Source organism: Balaenoptera physalus (genome assembly GCF_965194825.1).
Source record: "Balaenoptera physalus genome assembly, chromosome: 1".
Lineage (NCBI taxonomy): Eukaryota > Metazoa > Chordata > Mammalia > Artiodactyla > Balaenopteridae > Balaenoptera > Balaenoptera physalus.
The window spans coordinates 187,352,617-187,370,947 of NC_138882.1; the positions used below are offsets into that span (position 1 = coordinate 187,352,617).

The 18,331-nt window shown below is 55.7% G+C and overlaps 3 protein-coding genes across 20 annotated transcripts in view; 1 reads left to right on the forward strand and 2 right to left on the reverse strand.

Annotated features, from left to right (window-relative positions):
• The window catches only part of DRAXIN (dorsal inhibitory axon guidance protein), a 28,783-nt gene extending 28,650 nt beyond the window's left edge, over nt 1-133 (reverse strand). For both annotated transcript variants that reach the window (XM_082414185.1, XM_082414184.1), the window contains exon 1: nt 1-133. The gene's annotated coding sequence lies outside the window, so the exon portion shown is untranslated.
• MAD2L2 (mitotic arrest deficient 2 like 2) lies at nt 42-12,732 on the forward strand. 6 transcript variants are annotated; one of them, XM_082414380.1, is made up of 10 exons: nt 6,115-7,093; nt 7,225-7,331; nt 7,457-7,508; nt 7,603-7,721; nt 9,162-9,233; nt 9,828-9,928; nt 11,074-11,168; nt 11,494-11,567; nt 12,066-12,158; nt 12,400-12,732. In XM_082414380.1, the coding sequence occupies exons 3-10, from the start codon at nt 7,469-7,471 to the stop codon at nt 12,439-12,441; spliced, it is 636 nt and encodes a 211-aa protein (XP_082270506.1). In that variant the 5' UTR covers nt 6,115-7,093; nt 7,225-7,331; nt 7,457-7,468; the 3' UTR covers nt 12,442-12,732. The 6 variants fall into 6 exon arrangements, with proteins under 6 accessions (XP_082270509.1, XP_082270506.1, XP_082270505.1 ...); XM_082414379.1 differs by having other exon boundaries at nt 7,225-7,326; XM_082414383.1 differs by lacking the exons at nt 6,115-7,093; nt 7,225-7,331 and adding an exon at nt 42-103.
• FBXO44 (F-box protein 44) overlaps nt 11,586-18,331 on the reverse strand; it is a 23,652-nt gene continuing 16,906 nt past the window's right edge. For 8 of the 12 annotated variants that reach the window (XM_082414238.1, XM_082414239.1, XM_082414246.1 and 5 more), the window contains 5 exons: nt 17,155-17,450; nt 15,115-15,241; nt 14,522-14,617; nt 13,503-13,638; nt 12,153-13,258 (listed from right to left, as the gene is read on the reverse strand). In XM_082414238.1, the coding sequence (XP_082270364.1) occupies nt 13,085-13,258; nt 13,503-13,638; nt 14,522-14,617; nt 15,115-15,241; nt 17,155-17,419 (798 nt within the window). In that variant the 5' untranslated portion in view covers nt 17,420-17,450 and the 3' untranslated portion in view covers nt 12,153-13,084. Of the gene's footprint in view, nt 11,988-12,152; nt 13,259-13,502; nt 13,639-14,521; nt 14,618-15,114; nt 15,242-17,154; nt 17,451-18,331 lie in introns of those variants that run through there. The other 4 variants (XR_014251092.1, XM_082414241.1, XM_082414242.1 and 1 more) reach the window with 4 other exon arrangements.

Here is an 18,331-nt window from a genome sequence, read left to right on the forward strand (position 1 = left end):
CTGTCCAACCGGCGGGGCAGGGGCCGAGGGGCGCGGGGCCGAGCGTCTGCGGGAGCCGAGCGCGGCGGAAGGCCGAGCCGCGAAGCCGGGACCGCGCGGAGAGGTGCGCGGGCGGCAGGAGGATGTGCCGAGGCTGAGCTGGGCTGGAGGGAAGGGGGAGGGGGCGGGCGTGAGGGGAGGGGGCGGGAGCACGCGGAGGGGACGGAGGAGGGGCGGCGGCGAGCGGGCTCCACTGCCCCCAGCCGAGGGGCAGCCCCGGGCCGGGCCCCGCGCGCTCCCAGCCGGCGCGCCCTCGCCAGCTGCGCTCGGCGTTCCGGGCCCCCTCCCCAGAGGCCTAGCCGCCGCCGCCGCGAAGGCGCGGGGCAGACAAAGAAGGTAGACAAAGGCGGGCGCAGCCGGGCGGCCGTGCAGGCACCGGGAGAGGCGGGCCCACTCCTCCCGGTGCGGAAGAGCCGCCTCGGCGCGGCCCGGCGCGCGTGGGACGGGCGGGGCGCGGGCAGCGGTGGCGCATCTGGAGCGGCCCGGCAGGGAGCGGGCGACAAAGGGCCGCGGCAGGAGGTCCCTGGCGGACCCCAACAATGGATCGGAGCTGAGCGCTCAGCTGAGGCCGCGTCTGGCAGCGCAGAGGCCGGCGGTTCCCCAAAAGGATTATTCCGCCTAGGCTGTCAAATGGGACGGAAGAAATGCCCTGTGCGAGGGAGGAGGAACGGGCCACCGCGGGGCCTCAGTAGCCTCCGAAAGTGCGCAGAGTGGGGGGCGAGGTTCTGGGAGGGGTCGCTCTTCGACTTGGGGGTCCAGGGGGGTCTTCAAAGCGCTACCAGGTGAGACTCGGGAGCACTGACGGCTGCGCTAGTGTCCCCTCCCCACTCACACACCCTGGGAGGAAAGGGAAAAAGACAATACCCCTACCCAGCACACACACACACACACACACACACACACACACACACACACACACACACACACACACACGCGGTCCGCCTCTCGCCACGCCCCGTCCAAAGTAGGTCTGATGCTCCCCAACCCGGCCCAGGCAGGACAAAGCCAGCGCTAGGGGTGGCTCATCCATCACCGAGCAGGGTGCCGCGTCCTGCCGACCCTGGGAGTCCCGGAATGCTGTGTTATGGGTCCCGCGGCCCCCATAACTCACCGCGGGGTCAGGGGGGCCGCAGGCGCTGCAAAGATCAAAGAGCGGTGGGGCGGGCTCGCGTTCGCGGGAAGCAGCAGTCTTGCCTGGAGCCCAGAGCTGGCCCAGCGGCTTCCATTTCGACTGTTTTCTTCTTTCTCCAGTGTGGCAAATTATGCCTCAGAGTTTTAAGAGCTCCGCTCTGTAGTCAGGTTAGATGCCTGGGCTCCTCTTCTGCTGTCATTCATTCCCCATATGCTTGGGCAAGGGGCCTAACCTCTCTGAGCTCACCGTTATCCGTAACTCTCAGGGTGCAAGGATTAAGTTCAGTGGCCTGTGTAAGGAGATAATGTTCCTAAGGTCCTGACCCCACAGGATATGCTCTAGAAAAATTATCTGCTATTGTTATCGTAATATTATCAGCCTGATGGGCAGGCACCAGGATGGATTGGGTTGCGAGCAGAGCAGAGACATGATCTGACTTTTAGGTTTCAACAAATTCACTCTGATTCCCAAAGTTGAGAATAGACTGCATTTGGCAAGGACGAACGCAGGGAGACCAGCTAGGAACAGTGGCAGAGAAGAGGTGACGGTGGCTTGGGCCTGGGAGGGGGACGGTGGGTATGATTCTCTCTGTCAAGGATGAAGCTGTGGCCCAGCATTTACTGAACCAGAAGCAGGTTATTGGATCCTCTGGTTCAAATGCTGTTGCGATGGCTATTCCCCAGTGGGGTGATCTTTTGCCATGCTTGGACTCTCTGTTCTCTTGTTCCTCCCAGAGCGATGCTGCAGGAAAAGGTGGATGTTAGGAGAGGTCTGGACTCCTATCCCATCTAGGTTATGGTGACTTTGGGTCTCAGTTTCCCCATGTTTGAATGGCCAAAGTGGAAACAACTCAAATACCCATCACCTGATGAGTGGGTAAACAAAATGTGGTATATTCATACAGCAGAATATTATTTGGCCACAAAATAATGAAGTACCAGTACATGCCGCAATTTTGGTGAACCTTGAAAACAGTATGCTACGTGAAACAAACCATACGTAAAAGGCCACGTATTGTATGATTTACATGAAATGTTCAGAATAGGCAAGTCCATAGAGACAGAAAGTAGACTAGTGGTTGGTTGCCAGGGGCTGGCAGAAGGCGAGATTGGGGAAGTGGCTGCCAATGTATGCGCGGGTTTTTCTTTCTGGGGTGATGGAAATGTTCTGGAATTAGATAGTGGTGATTGACGCACAACTTTGTGACTATATTAAAAACCACTGAATTGCATGCTTTAAAAGGATGAACTTTATGGTTTGTGAATTATATCTCAATAAAGCAGTTATTTTTAAAAAGTGGCAGTTGAGTTGGATCAAGGGTTCTTACCCTGTGGTTGAGGATGACTTCAGAGGTCCCGGCAACCCCTAAAATTGTGGAAAACATTTAGTGTCTCTGTGTATTTCTGTGGATAAAAGTTCAAAGTTTAAGAAGAGATGACCTGTAAGGTCCCCCTGACCAACAAGGTGTCAATGACACTGCGGAGTCAGCAGAACTTCAGGGAGGGAATGGCATGGGGGCTTTGCCCTGGTTGAACTATTGGAAGCCTCCCAGTGTTACTGGCCTAAGGTCAGGGCTCTGACCTGGGTCTGAGGTTAGCAGTGGACCCCAGGATCTGGGGCAGCTGGGCAGGTCAGGCCTCACACCCGAAGACTAGATGAGCGGGGAGAGGAGCTATCTTCAGCTGCAGCCACTTGTCTTTAGGCATCTCGGGCCATGAGGATGCATGCCCACCTTAAGGGCATCTTGGGGGCTGCCTGCTGCCTTGGGAAATGGAAATGGCAAGAGGGGCACAGCTATGGATGTTTTGGATGGGGTTTTGAAAGGCATGATGGCTGGTTCAGAGTGTTTGCTCTAGGGGCTTAGATAGTGTGTGTGTCGATCATTTTTTAGAATTTTTATTGGAGTATAGTTGATTTACAATGTTGTGTTAGTTTCAGGTGTACAGCAAGGTGAATCAGTTATACATACACATATATCCACTCTTTTTTTAGAAAAACGTGGAACACTTCACAAATTTGCGTGTCATCCTTGCACAGGGGCCACACTAATCTCTGTATCGTTCCAATTTTTGTATATGTGCTGCCGAAGCTAGCAAGTGTGTGTGTCAATCTTAATATCATTGTCATAACAGCCAGTAATTAGGCATTTATGTGCCAGGCATTGTGCACTTTATATTTTCACAAACATTATCTCACTTACTTCTTACTCAACTCTATGGAATTGGTGCTACCATGATCCCATTTTACAGATGAGGAAACTGAGAATCAGAGAGGGAAGGCCTCACAGCTGGTTAAGGGGCAGTGGTGGGGAGAGAAGCAGCAGCCCAGTGGGTGTGAGGGGCACCGTAGTGAGCATTCCGCAGCTCTTGCTTCATTTGTGAAAGCAGCTCTTCTCTGCACACCACCACCTAGAGCCCAAGCACTGAAATCAGAGGTCTTTGCTCCTCATCCAGACTAAATTAGGATTCATGTCAGGCAAGTGGCAATGAGACACTGCCCACCATCATTTCATTCCTTCATTCTTTCATTCGCTCATTGGACACACATTCATTCAGAACCTGGATTTGGCCAGGCACTGGTGAGGTGCTGGACTAAGAGAATGAATGAGGCTGGGCCTCTGCTCAGGGGGCATCCCAGCTGGCTGGGTTCCTGAATATCGTGGTATCAGTGGGATTGTCACCAGGCTATACGTGCTGACTCTGTGGCTCCTCCCACCTCCCTGTGTTTGGTGTCCTGGGAACCTTAGGCAGGGATGGGATGGATAATATGTCCTGTGATCGGGATGGTGAGAATGGGAGGGACTCTGGAAGCATCTTAGGGGTCTGGACACTTCATTGCTTGTTATTACACCCCATTCACTCATTGTGTGCTGTTCAGTGAGCCCCAGGAATCTTCCTTCACCCATGCAGTCTTTGCAAAACTTTCTTGCATCTCACCTGCTCTTAGTTTCAATTTAAATGTCTCTAGGGAGTGATTTGCTCTCCGTTCCCATTGCAGACCCTCAGGAACCTGCTTCAGTTGGCAAACAAGCTCTCTCTCCTCCTAAACATCCATCCTTCCCTCCCAGATGCCCTCCTACACATGGTCGTTATGGTGAAAAATATGCAAATACCTTTGAAAAACAGTCTCCCAGCAAGTGGGTATTCAAAAATGTAATAAATTAACCCCATGATGTAATCTGGGTCTCGTGACCATCCACCATGCTGATGCGATTAAGATATGAAAAACCAGATGCCGAATGGATGGAAGTAACAGCTGACTTTTCACAGAGCTCCCCCATGGCCCCATGCTGATTCGCCCCCCTACCCCTGCCCCATCCCCAGCTTCTTGGCCCCCATGGAACCCGAGGCCATCAGAGGTTTAGGGAACATCTGTCCAGCCTGTTCATTTCACAAATGAGATCGAGGCCTTTTGGGGGCTGAGGTCGATCAGTTTGATCCCTCCTCATCTGTCTCCTAGCCCCCCTTCCTCTGTTTATGGCTGGCTCCGAATCCAAAGCCCCAAACTTAGGCATTTTTATCCAGGTTACAGTTGACAGGGTGGGTACTCCAATGTCAAACAAAGCTGTTGGGACCTCAGTGTTCTCACTGGAAAAATGAGAGTTTTGGGGTGTATGTCCACCAAGGTTTCTCTGAAGTTCTTTAGCTCTGTATGGCAGGAGACCTCTGGGTGGCTTGCACTGTGTCGTCTCAGGGCGGGGGGTGGGGGGCTGGGGCTTAGGGCCCATGAAGGAATGCCTGGCATGAGCCCCCAGGTCGCTCACACTGTGCCTCGGAGGCCACCCCACAGGAGTAGCTGGGCTCTGAGTTTCTCCACCCTAGACCCCAATCCTAAGGGACCCTTTACAAGGAATTGCCCCCTTAAGACTGCCACTTTCTGTTACCAGTGAAAATGCTGCTTGAGCGGGCTCCAGGGACGGGCAAAGAGGAACCCTCAAATCTCCCCAGTTTCCAAAGCATCCTCAGTGATTAAATCTCATGGGGCCAGGGGACACCTGTCTACAAGCAAGTGAGCTGCTCAGCTCTTTCCACATGGAAATGGTCCTCTTCTATATGACATGGGCAGGGTCCCCAGGTCTTGGAAAGGATTGCTGTGCCCAAAATGTGCTGCCACGTGCATCCATTTCTGAAATAAATCATCCATTCCATTGGGTTAAGCATTGCAATTTTATGAAATGCAGACTTTCCCTGGAAAAGCCCAAACCACTGTGGTTGCAATTCCCACACTTTCTTGGGCATCAGGGCCCCTGGGAGCTTGTTAAAGGGCTAGTGCCCTGCTGTGCACCCTAACTGATCTGGTAGGTCCGGGAAGCCCAGGTTCCAGCTGTTTAATGGGCTCCCTGGGGATCCTGATGCAGATTTCCTAGGACTGCTTTTGAGAAATGCTCTGCTGGCATTCTTGGCTTAATGGGCTAGGTTAGTTATTCTCTCCCCTGCCCCCACCCCATCAGAAGTGTGTAAATGCAGGTTTGAAAGCATCTGGGGTGAAGGGGGTGCAGGTCTCCAATACTAAGCAGTAAACGGTAAACATTCCTAGCTATATCTGTGTACCAGCAGATGGGCATGACTCCTAACAAGCTTTTGTGTCCCTGGAGGTCAGAGACAAGATCCCCGGACTTCTGGCCCTGATTTGTTGCCATAACTCCTCAGCCACTTCTCTGACCTTAGTTTTTCCATCTGTAAAATAAAGGGGCTGAAAATAAGGTGAAGCCCTGGAGTTAGAGTAGAAGTTAGAACTGGGTTTGTATTCCAACTGTGTGATTTTGGCAAATTAGGGAACATCTCTGAGCCTGTTTTACCATCTATAAAGTGGGACTGTAAAATGAAGTCTTAGCTCCTAGGGTTAATGAGAGAATTAAAGAAATCAGTGCTTGAAACATAATAAGTGCTCAATGCATGTTAGTAATTATTTTAATATTAATATTATTATTTCCCAGGGTCCTCTCAGCCCTTCCAGAGTCCATGCCTCTGGGGGACTTCCGAGCTACAAAGTGTAGTGGCAGAAGACAACTATGCCCACCGCCTCCCCCAATAGCTGGGTAACTCGGGCAGGTTACTTCACCCCTCTGAACGTCACTTGGCTCATATGTAAAACGGGGATAATCATGGCAACTGTCGCGTGGAATTGTTTTGAGGATTTAGTGAGCTGATCCACGAACACACTTAGCCCAGTCCCTGGCACATGGCTGGACCTCTATAAATGTCAGCTATTGTTATGATACACGGCCCGGGAAGTTTTACCTTCTTGGGAGGTAAAGACTGGCTGCATTTAGGCTCCGGGTGGGGGTGGGGACGGGGACGTCCCTGGTGCTCGCCGGCCCTCCCCTGTCCCCGCCCCGGAGCCGGCGGATTCGCTTTCGGTTGGGCAGCTGAGGTTCCGGGAATGGTGACTGCGGAGCTAGCGGTAGATGTCGCTGTCCATAGTGCCCAGCTGTGACCTCCAGCTGGCTCTCACCAGCAACACGTACGCTCCCTCTTCCCGCCCCTCCTAAAGCGAGAGAAATGCCCGGGGTGGGGGGAATACGTTGCGATCCGATGTGGAGACCAAAGTTGTCTTTTTTCGCGCCCACCTAAAATTGAAAGGAAGAGGCGTGGTGCAGTATCGGCCCTGGGATCACACCGGCGCCCAGGCAGGGCCCCGCCCCTCCAAAGCCCCGCCCCTCTGGCCGTCTCTCCCTCCTGCACCCGTGGTTGGCTGCGCGGGGGGTGGGCGTGGCTGGAAGTCGGCGCTAGGACCCGCCGGAGCGCCGCGGACGTCATGGAGCGGCGCCTGGGCCTCTGGTTGAGCGCGAGGCGCGAGTGATCGGTCGGTGGTTTCCCTCGCGGGGGCCTGGCCCCGAGTCCGGAATCGAGGCCGGAGCCGGTACCGGGGAAGAGGAGAAGGGCGGGATTCCCTCAGGGGAAGAATCCAGGCTGGCAGGAGGTGAAGTCTTATTCCAGCCTAGTTTCGCTTTCCGCATCTCCGGCTTCACGCTACCGGCCCTGCGCATCCAGCTGTTCCCTCTGCGGCGGTGCCCTTTATGCGGGCACAGCTCTGGCCTTATCTACTCCCAGGAGACTGCAGGGCGAGGCGGCCAGTGCACAGAGGCTGATCGCGGCGCAACTGATGCCTCCGAGCTCTGACGCCAGCGTGGGGGGTCCTTCCCAACTGCTCCGGTTCTGTGTGAAGGGAGGGGCGGTCCTGCCCAGATTCCCCCCAGACGGAGGGGAGGGGCAGTGGAGGTGGGCGGGCCCTGCGGCTGTAGGGGCCTTAGGAACTAGCTCCCGCTCCTGCCCCACCCCCTAGGTATCGGGAAGGATGACCACGCTCACGCGACAGGACCTCAACTTTGGTCAAGGTAGAGAGGCTGGACCTGCGGACTCTGGCGGGGGGCGAGGGAGGGCCTGCGCTGGCGGACTTCCCCGAGCGCACCGGGTTCTGCCCCCTCGCAGTGGTGGCCGACGTGCTCTGCGAGTTCCTGGAGGTGGCGGTGCACCTGATCCTCTACGTGCGTGAGGTTTACCCGGTGGGCATCTTCCAGAAGCGTAAGAAGTACAACGTGCCTGTCCAGGTGAGCCCCACATCCAGACTGGGTGCGCTGGGTCACCCCCGTATCACAGAGTGGGTAGAGAGGAGATTTTTAACTTTCTTCGTTCTTCAGGCTCAGCCCTCTCAGTCCCCAGCGGCCTGGCCTTGCCTTCTAGTTCCGGGCAGATGCTGATAGCCCGACAACCTCCCACCCCTCACCGCAGTGGCGTTTCCTTCTGCCCCCTCTGAACTGGGAGTTCCCCTTGCTAGAAGTTAGGGACCAGGCCCTCCTGTTAGAACCCCCCAGCCCCCCATCTTTGTATTTTAAAGGTCTCCTGAAGCTGGTGAATGGTTGGTTTGGGGAGGGGATTCCTATAAACCTCAGGCACCTTCCCTCTCCCCTCATTTACCCTAATTGTAACGGGTTGCTTTAGGTTAAAAGGCAGACAAAGCAGTAAATATATGCTACTCTATCCCCAGCCTCTAGAAGTGCCTGTCCCTTAGAAAGCACTCAGTAAATATTAGAATAAATGACCGAATACTGGAAGGTGGTGGAAGCTTAAAAGATATACAGGGGGGAAAAAAACCCCAAAAAACAAACAAACAAAAAGATATACAAGGAAAAGGAAAAAAAGAATCAGCACTTACTGAGCACCCACCGTGTACTAGGTACTTATCTCACTTAATCCTCACTTTTTAAAAATGAGATCTTCCACAGATGAAGTAACTAAAGCACAGAGAAGTTAAGCCTGAGGCCACACAACTCCTTAGTTCCAGATTTTTTTTAATAAATTTATTTATTTATTTATTTATGGCTGCATTGGGTCTTCGCTGCTGCGCGCAGGCTTTCTCTAGTTGCGGCGAGCGGGGGCTGCTCTTCGTTGCGGTGCGCAGGCTTCTCATTGCGGTGGCTTCCCTTGTTATGGAGCACCGGCTCTGAAGGCGCGCGGGCTTCGGTAGTTGTGGCTCGCGGGCTCTAGAGCGCAGGCTCAGTAGTTGTGGCGCACGGGCTTAGTTGCTCCGCGGCATGTGGGATCTTCCCAGACCAGGGCTCTCCCCTGCATTGGCAGGCGGATTCTTAACCACTGCGCCACCAGGGAAGTCCGTTCCAGATTCTTAATGCTCGAAAATGGATTAAATTTCTGGATCCCGTCTCTGGAAAAATGCCTGTATGCTCAAACACTCACAATTTAAAGACTTCTCAGATTCTGGAGGAGCTCAGTGACCCCGCATTAGGAACTCCTAATGCTACATTAAATGCTAATGTTGAGACTGAATTCTTAGGATCTTCTAACTTCTCTCCCTTTGTGGATAATTCAGTTCTTAGCCTCATGATGGGAAGTCTGTCTCTTGGGTGGGGAGCCCTAGGGAACTGCTGCGCCTCTCTCCGAAGGCAGACAGGCCCTTGGGCTGCTGGAGGGGGTCTCTGATGGCTCCCCCATCAGTGCTGCAGCCTCACCAGCCATCATGGGGTTGTGTGCAGATGTCCTGTCACCCGGAGCTGAACCAGTATATCCAGGACACGTTGCACTGCGTCAAGCCGCTTCTGGAGAAGGTGAGGGCACCAGGCCCCTAGCCCACCCCACCCCCAGTGCTCCTCCATGCTCCAGGATGGGGTGATGCTGGGACCATGCCGGGTCGCCATGACTCTTAACATCCAGAAGCCTGTTCCCTGCACTCTGGAGACCACCCCTGCCCAGGGACAGGCCTCAGGGCATCTGGGCACGTTCAGGGCGTGCTGGGCCCGGGAGCCCTGGTTAGTGGAGTTGGCTGACTGGGGCCTGCCCAGAGGGTTTTGGGTCCTTCTCACCTGTTCTTTTCTCCCCCTCTGCCCCCAAGTTCTGTCTGAGCTTGGCCCCTCAGGGCTTCCTTATTCTACCTTGTTCTGCTCCCTGTGACACCCTGGTACCCCTGCGGGGCCCAGGCATCCTCTCCTCTCCGCGGGTACCACTCATGTCTGGGGGTGCCTACTTCAACTTCTCAAACCTCTTTCTGGGCTCTCAGGGACTCTGGGCCTAGAAGCTGAGCAGGGCTGTGAGTGTGCCTTTCCCATTCTTCCCTGGGCAGGGAGCAGGGGGCAGGGGCTGGGGGGTGGGGTAAGGGGGGGGCAGGTGTCCAGTTCTGGAATAGGGGGTTCCTGTCCTTGCAGAATGATGTGGAGAAAGTGGTGGTAGTCATCTTGGACAAAGAGCACCGCCCAGTGGAGAAATTCGTCTTTGAAATCACCCAGCCTCCGCTGCTGTCCATCAGGTGCGCTGCCTCACTCCCCATCCACATGCTCGCAGGTGTGAGGTCCCTAGTAATACCGCCAGTCTCACCCCTTTAAGGCAGCCCCTGAATGCCTTGCTAAAGGCCTGAGAGGAGACATGGCAAGGTGTGCTGACCTAATGAGGCCTGTTAGTGTCTGAGTCACAGCCGGCCGCCCAGTGGTCTCTGTGGACATCACACAGGCTACACGGAGACCCTTCAGTATCACACTTGGAAAATCACAACGTTGGTGAATGGCTAGTCCCAACCTCATTTCATTTTATTTTATTTTATTTATTTAAAAAAATTTCTTTTTTAATTTATTTATTTATTTATTTTTGGCTGTGTTGGGTCTTCGTTTCTGTGTGAGGGCTTTCTCTAGTTGAGGCAAGCAGGGGCCACTCTTCATTGCGGTGTGCGGGCCCCTCACTATCGCGGCCTCTCCCGTTGCGGAGCACAGGCTCCAGACGCGCAGGCTCAGTAATTGTGGCTCACGGGCCCAGTTGCTCCGTGGCATGTGGGATCTTCCCAGACCAGGGCTCGAACCCGCGTCCCCTGCATTGGCAGGCAGATTCTCAACCACTGCGCCACCACGGAAGCCCCCAACCTCATTTTATAGATGGAGAAACCAGGGTCCCGAGAGATGATCTTGACCTGGTCACCCAGAGCCAGGACACAGACCCAGTTTCCTGACTTCCCAGTCAAGCATCCATCCAGTCCCTAGTCAACTAGAAGTTGACCTTGGATGGGTGTGTTGGGCTGGTCAGCTGCCAGCTTCGTGTGGTGAGGTCAGGGCACTAGAATCTGTCCCCACTTGCTGTGTGGCCTCGGGCAAGCCCTGTCCCTTCCCGGCTTGGTGTCCCCGTTCTCAGACTGGGCTGCACATTAGAACCACCTACTGGGGTTCCCTGTGCCCCTTCCCCCCCCGCATTCTGACTTAATTCGCCTGGGATGGGACTCGGCTTTGGTTTTAAACTCCCCAGATGATGTCAACTGTGTAGAGACAGGCAGCTAGGGCCTTAGAAGTCAATACACTCAGAAGCACTAGGGGGACACTGCACCCCCAGGGCTGCTTCCGGGGTTGCTTGCCTGCTGGTGGGAGGGGGACACCCATGTGCTGGGAGACCCTCCTCTTCTCTGCTTCCCAGCTCAGACTCGCTGCTGTCTCACGTGGAGCAGCTGCTCCGAGCCTTCATCCTGAAGATCAGTGTATGTGATGCCGTCCTGGACCACAACCCCCCAGGTGTGCTCACTCCCACCCCCTCTTCCCTGGGCTTTTCCATGGCTACCTGTGTTGGTCTGTGTCCTCAGGGTCCCTACTTGGCTGCACCAAGCCTCCTCTCTTCCTTCCTGCCTTTTAGAACCCTTCTGAAAGCCCACCTCCTCCAGGAAGCTTCCCTGATGGACTCCACCTGGGCTTTAGTCTCCCTGTTGACTGTGACTTGTCTGAGCACTGGGTTTACACTCTGCTTTGTGGGGCTGCTGAGCCAGCTAGGGAGGTGGGAAGAGGCTGTGCCACGCGGCAGGCATGGGGTGGCCCAGGCTTGACCAAACTCTGGCCTCTTTAGGCTGTACCTTCACAGTCTTAGTGCACACGAGAGAAGCTGCCACTCGCAACATGGAGAAGATCCAGGTCATCAAGGTGAGATGAGACTGGTGTGGGAGGGTGGGCAGGGAGACCGCTGGGAGGCTCTGAAAACCAGAGTTCCATGAGAGCGAGGGCGTTGCCTATGGCAGGGCATTCATTACACGTCTTACGGCAGCGCCTGGCATCGGTAGGCTCTCACTGTGCGCTAGCTCTGTGGCCACCCGCTTGTCATCGCCCCACCTGGGCACCTGGCGCTGAGAGCAGGGAGAGCCACCAGCTCACTGGGGGTTCTCAAGGGAGGGGATCCTTGATCCAGTTTCAGAACTGGTGTTTGGGGCTTGTTAAATCACTGGGGCTCCCGGCCCAGCTCAGATCTACAGACTCAGCCTTTCTCTGGTGGGGGAACCTGGGAATCTGCACGGCCAGCGATTCCCTGGTGATTCTGATGCTCCCCGAAGTCTGAGGATGCCAGCTCTGGAAAGGGAGAGGGTAGCAAAGTGAGGGCTGGCCATGGACCAGCCCCCTGCCACCCTTCCCTTGTCCCCTCCCTAGGACTTCCCCTGGATCCTGGCAGATGAGCAGGATGTCCACATGCACGACCCCCGACTGATACCCCTGAAAACCATGACATCAGACATCTTAAAGGTAAGCTGCCTGGGGCCCGAGTGTGCTTTATTTAGGGTGTGCTGAGGCCTTGTCAGGCGGCTTGTGGATCAAGGCTCGGGGGAGATGACCAGGGCGTGCCTGGCTTTAGGCTCCCAACTCCCTCTTTCCCTTAACCCCTGGCTGGGGCCACATAGCCCACCCTTGTCAGAGACCCCATGGGTTCTCCAGAGTAGCTGCCCTGGCTGTCCACCTGACCATGGTGTTCGTTCCCGTCCATTAGATGCAGCTCTACGTGGAAGAGCGAGCTCATAAAAGCAGCTGAGGGTGTGCCTGCCCACCGTGGATGCCACAACTGTCGGACTGTGGGGGCCCAGCCTAGGGCAGTGCTGCAGGGCCACCCTGATTCCAAGTGCTCTTATTGCCTCTATGTATGGACCACCCACCCTCCAGCCCGGGGCTGCTCAGGCCTGGTTGCCTTCATGGAGGAAGCCTCCCCAGGAGGGCAGGGAAGGGTGCTGGGACCTCAGTTTCTCAGCCTCCTGGGATTCAGCTGGCCAACGCTGCCTCAAATACTGTGCTGTGAGTTGTTTCAATAAAGAGCCCCCAGGGCTGAGCTGGGCTGTCACTACCTGGAGGGGAGGGGGGCTGCTTCTCTACCAAAGTGCCGAGGACCTTGTACCCCGACCCCTAGACCCGACCCCAGGCTGGTTTTACTGAAAACATTACAACAAAATGTCAGAGCTACGTGACAGTAAGTTCACAGACCGGTGGGTTTGCCCCAGGTTGGAACTGGGGCAGGGGGCCTCGCTGCCCCCTACAGGCTCATGCCTTGCCTGGAGGGGACCTTTGGCACTCGGCTGGCCCAGAGGACGGATGAATGGCTGTCAGGCGACAGACTGTCAGGAGGGCCTGTGGAGGTGGAGGGGGGAGGGCAGGTGGGTCACCTCCTCTGGCCCCTGCATGGTCTAGGGCTGAGCCACGGACGGGGCCGGGTTCCTGGTCATCCTGTGGCTGACGATGATGCTGCTGTTGGTGACGCGGGGACCATACCAGCCTGCCCAGAACTGGGTGTCCTTGCCCCCGTGCTGGAAGAGGATGTGGCGGACACCTGGAGGGTAATCCGAGAAGGTGTGGGAGACCTGGGGGGGGGGCGGAGGGGAAAGGAAGTGACCACCAGGACTGAAGAGGGGACGAGACAGGATGACCACTGAGCTGGAGAGGGGACGGCTGGAGTCAGGTCCTGCAGGGGAGAGCCTCCCGGCCAGAAGGCAGGAGCTCCAGACAGAGGACTGGTGCATGCTGGGCCCTGGGGTTGCCCCGTATTTCCTGCCATCCTGGCCTTGGGAGAAGTGGATGGCGAGGGGCAAGCAGGTGAGGCCTCACCTCTGTCCACCTGGCATCGTTCCACTGGTGGACGGTCATGGGCGTGGGCTCAAAGGAGGCCAGGACGAGGTAGTCGGCCGAGGCCAGCTGTACTCGGATGTGGTAGGTGCAGCCACAGTCTGCTCTGGCGGCGAACCTGGGGGAGCGGAGGGCTTGGGACTGTGCACCCCAATACAGAGGTGGCCCTGGAGGCCACCACCTCTGGAGGCAGGCCGGTAGCAGGCCCACAAATTGGAGCCCCGAGTTTCATTTCCCTGCTCTGCCCATGAGGCCCAGCTGGCTTCAGTGCTCCCTGTGCCCCACTGTGCCCCTGGGGTAAGCAGTCTATCTGCGCTGGGCCTCAATAATCCCATCTGAGAAAAGGGGCAACCCTTCTGGGTGTTCCAGTGAAGATGTCACCATAAAAAGCAAAAGGCTCTCTACAGAGATAAAGTCCGGGGCTGTCGGATCTGTGACGCCGTCTGTACATTACAATGGAGGTTCGGGAGGGGTGGCCTGTGTGATGGGGGCTGCACAGAGCGCACCCTCTGGTCAGCCCTACTGCAGCCCTGCACACCTCTCAAGCCCCAACCCCCCACCCTCAGAGTAGTGGCCCTGGGGCCTGACTGGCACTAGGGTCCTGCTTCTGCCCTGGGCCAGGCCAGACAAAGTTCTGGGCACAGAGTAGGAGCTTGGGATAGAGTCGTGGGATGAACAGTGAAAAGGGGCAGGGGAGGCAGACAGGCATGTGAGTATCTGCGAGGTCCAGGGAGGCTGGGTCCTGGTGTCTCTCGCTCCAGCGCCTGTTAGTGACAACTCATCTGTAGGCCTCAGTCTCGCCGTCTGTAAACTGGGGTTAACATCTGCTGATGCAGGGCTGGGGCGGGGGGCAGTGTTGAATAAGTGCTGGGCCTGTCGGTAGGGGGGGGCAGCCCTTGCCCCAGGACCCGCTGGGCTCAGTGGGCACTCCCTAGAGGGGTTCTCAGGAAGAGCGGAGGGAGGGATGCAGAGTGTGGGACTCGGGCGTGGGCCCCACTCACCAGTCCTTAACCTCGATGTCCGGCCGGAACTTGTCCAGTAGCTCCTCCCAGTAGCCCTCGGCTTTGAGGTCTATCAGCTGGGACTTGAGACACATCCTGCGGAGCAGAAGGGGAGGCGTGCGTTCCCAGGCGTGGCCCGGACCCGGGGAGGTGGTTCAGGGGCTGCAGGACGGCCACTGCCGGCGCGGACTCTGGCTCCTGCCTCCTTGCAGGCCCGCGGGGAACGTGCAGGGAGTTTGACCCACTCGTGCCTGGGTGGCGTTCATCCCAGTCCCTAGGCCCAGTGTCCCGGGCAGCCAAGGAGGGCGCCTCCATGAACTCAGGCCCCTAGACTGGGGACAACCTGTACCACCCCTGACTTACCCCAACCACCTAACGGGCTCCCAGCCTCCTCAAACTGCTCGCCTCCCCCACTGCCTATTAACCCAGCCACTGAGTTGCCTCCTGCTCCAGGAAGCAGTAGATGCTGAGCTGGCTTTGGAACCCCCTTTCTGGAGCTTCACACACAGGCCCCTCACTTAGGCCTGGGATTTGGCAAAAGGTTGTCCGGTCCCTCTTCCCTCCACACAGCTTCTCAGTTCAGTTCGTCTTACTCATAGGACGTGGCAAAGTACTTCTTGACTTTGGGGTCAGGGAAGTCTGTGCCATGCGCCCCGGGGAGGCTCTCCACCTTCCACTGGTCCCCTCCGTTGGAGTCGATTTTCCAGGATCTCATATCCTCTAGGAAAAACAGAAGCTGCAGTAAGACCCTCTGGGTGAATGTTCAGCCTGGCCCTCTCCACCTGGTCCTGGGAGGGAGCGGGTAAGGCTCAGATCTCAAGGCATGCACCCCACGGCACCTTGGAGCCGCCCTACAAAGCCCCCCTCCCCACGTTCCCACCTGTGCCCACCACATCAATTCTGATCTGGGCCCTCTGCCTCCCCCTTTGTCCCTGAGCGGCTCAACTCCTAACGTGAAGCTGGAAAAAAAGAAAAAAGGAGTATGACCAGAAATTCTAAATGAACCTTTCCTCACTTCCACGTTGCCCAGGGGCTCTGGAAATACCCAAGTTTCAGTTCTCAAACCATTAAATTATGAAGGGCCTGTGTGGGTAAATTCTGTTCTTAATGGCTAATGTGTTTGTCCCAACTCAGACCACTTACTAGACGACTGGCATTCCCCTGACGTCGACGTCCAGGAGGTTAACTATGTAACTGAGATCTGAGGGGGTTTGCTGGTGGGTCGTGGGAGCCTACTGTGCCCACTCGGACCCCCTCTGCCCAGGGCAGGAGGGAGGACTGGGGGGCTGGGCATCCTCTGGGTTGGTGGCGTGTAGTTACCCCGTATCGGTGGAAGGGTCCCCACCAGGTTGCCTTGGCAGGTTTGTAGGCGTAAGGCTGTCCCTCCCATCTCCCCCTTCAGACTGAGCTGAGAGGACCTCAGGAAACAGTGCTTCTCTACCCAGGCTTTCCAGAACAATCACCAGGAGAGCTTTTCCAAATTATTCCTTTGCTCCCTCTACTAGGAGCCCACATCTATTCCCCAGGTGCCCCGGGAGCCCCCCAGTAGAGAACCAGAAGAGGAATTCAGAAATCCAGAGCAGGCCAGTGCCCAGGGCAGGCCCAGGGGGAGAGCTGAGCAAGGCTGGGTGGCCAGCTCTGCAAGGCTGTGTGAGCTGAGCTGGTGGCCCGGCCCGGCTGGGCAGCTTCTGAGCAGAATTTGGGGCAGGCCAGGAGACCAAGTGTCTGGGGCACTGTCTATGGGGCCTCTAAGAGGGGCCTAAGGGCCTTCAGCAGTCAGAACTGGACCCCAGAAGCTGGGCAGTTCTAGATCTTTGAGCAAGACACTCATCTTGGGGACCTCATGCTCCCCATCTATAAAATGGAGCCAAAGCCTTCTTATTTGGCTAACTCTCGGGATCTTCACGAGGATAAAGAGAGGAAGGGATTCTAAGTGAACAAACTATGCCTCTTAATCAACTGCTGCTATACCCAAACAGGAAGCATGATGCCCGGTACTAAATGAAGATGCTAAATGAAGAAAAAAAAAAAAGCCTGGCAAATATATAAGAGAACATAAGCAAAATAGGAGCCTCAAACCATGTGATCGTAGCTACCTCTCAAATTCCTCATTTTCTTCCTCTGTATCATGGGGTGACGGGAGGATAAGGACATTTCTAAGACCTCAGGCTAGTGCCTGGCACACAGGAAGCCCTCCCTCAACGTTAGGCAGCAGAGACTGAACTAAAGGGGAGGGGGTCTGCAGTGTGTTTATTCAAGCAACAAACGTTTCCTGAGCACATGCTATGTGGACACAGGGTGCAGGGTGGCAAGATCTGTCAGGCCCCAGGAACTTGAAATTTGTGGCAAAGAAAAAAAAAGATTCAGTTATTATAGGTTATGACCAGTACTATGAAGGAAGGAAATGGGGCGATGTGACAGACGTGGAGAGCACTGTTTTCAGATGGGGGATCAGGGCACATCTCTGAACTGAGACCTGGAGAATGAGGAGAGGGACTAAGGGAGCATGACAGGTGTTGGGGGGGCGGTGGTGGTGATGAGAGAACATTCCAGGTAGTGTGGGAACAGCAAGTACAAAGGCCCTGAGGTTCAGGAAAGGGACGGAACCAGCCGAGCAGCAGGCCCCGGCCCACCTTCGGCACACGGGTTGCGCAGGAGGTTCCTGCGGAGGCTGCACAGAAAGTAGAAGACCTTCCAGTCAGCCACGGACTGGTCCCAGTCCTCAGTGGCGTAGCCCTCATGCAGGCATTTGCGCTTCCAGAGGGACACAAGGTCGATGAGGTCGCGCCAGAGGCTGCAGACAGGGCGGCAGTTCAGCAGCAGCTGGCGGGCGGGCAGGTGCGTGAACACCTCCAGCAGGATGCTCTCGGGCAGCTGGTTGATGCTGACCAGGGCCATGGCCGTGGTGGGGTGAGATGCACGCACAGGCCTGTGGGGAGCAACAGTGGTCATGAGCTCTGACCAAGGAGGTGGACCCCTTAGATCCCCAGGGACCTGGGCCAGGGAACATTGGAGCCCCTTTCCAGTACATGGTAGACCCTCAAAATACAGAGTGGCCACATGTTATGCACATTTGAAAGAGTGCAATAAAAATATTGATAAAGTCTTCAGGGACTAATTTTTTAAGAGGCCCCACCCTCCATTAAAAAATTAATTGCTTAATTTTCAGTTGGTGGGCCTGGAGAACCGTAAGATTTTGCCAAGGCCATTCTGTTGTCTGTAAGCTCTGCAAAGGCTTTCAGTGATGTTATTTTAATACTATGAATTCGTTAGAACATAAAATCTTGGGACTCCCCGGTGGCAAAGTGGTTAAGAATCCGCCTGACAATGCGGGGGACACGGGTTTGATCCCTGCTCCAGGAAGATCCCACGTGCCGTGGGGCAACTAAGCCCGTGCGCCACAACCACTGAGCCTGCGCGCCACAACTACTGAAGCCTGCACGCCTACAGCCCGATCTCCACAACAAGAGAAGCCACCGCAATGAGAAGCCCACACACCACAAGGAAAAGTAGCCCCCGCTCGCTGCAACTAGAGAAAGTGCACACACAGCAACAAAGACCCAATGCAGCCAAAAATAAAAATATAATAATAAAAAAAGGTGTGAGGGAAAGAATATGTATATAAAAAAAAAAAGAACGTAAAATCTTTATGACTTCCACAGACTAGCTCACAACTTAAGTGATGGGCTGAGAAACAAACTTTCTCTCCCCAAATTGCCCACTTTAGCTGTGATAAAACATCCCAATGAGGAGGCTCCCCCCCCACCCAGTTTTGGGTTGGGCATCAGGCCACTCTGAAATGCCCAGAAA

What these genes read in the sequence shown, in the direction of transcription:
- MAD2L2 (XM_082414383.1), top strand. Translation starts at nt 7,469, where the DNA reads ATGACCACGCTCACGCGACAGGACCTCAACTTTGGTCAAG. An exon ending in CCTCCGCTGCTGTCCATCAG is followed by an intron (nt 9,929 to 11,073) that starts GTGCGCTGCCTC and finishes TCTGCTTCCCAG; the next exon opens with CTCAGACTCGCTGCTGTCTC. An exon ending in AGAAGATCCAGGTCATCAAG is followed by an intron (nt 11,568 to 12,065) that starts GTGAGATGAGAC and finishes TCCCCTCCCTAG; the next exon opens with GACTTCCCCTGGATCCTGGC.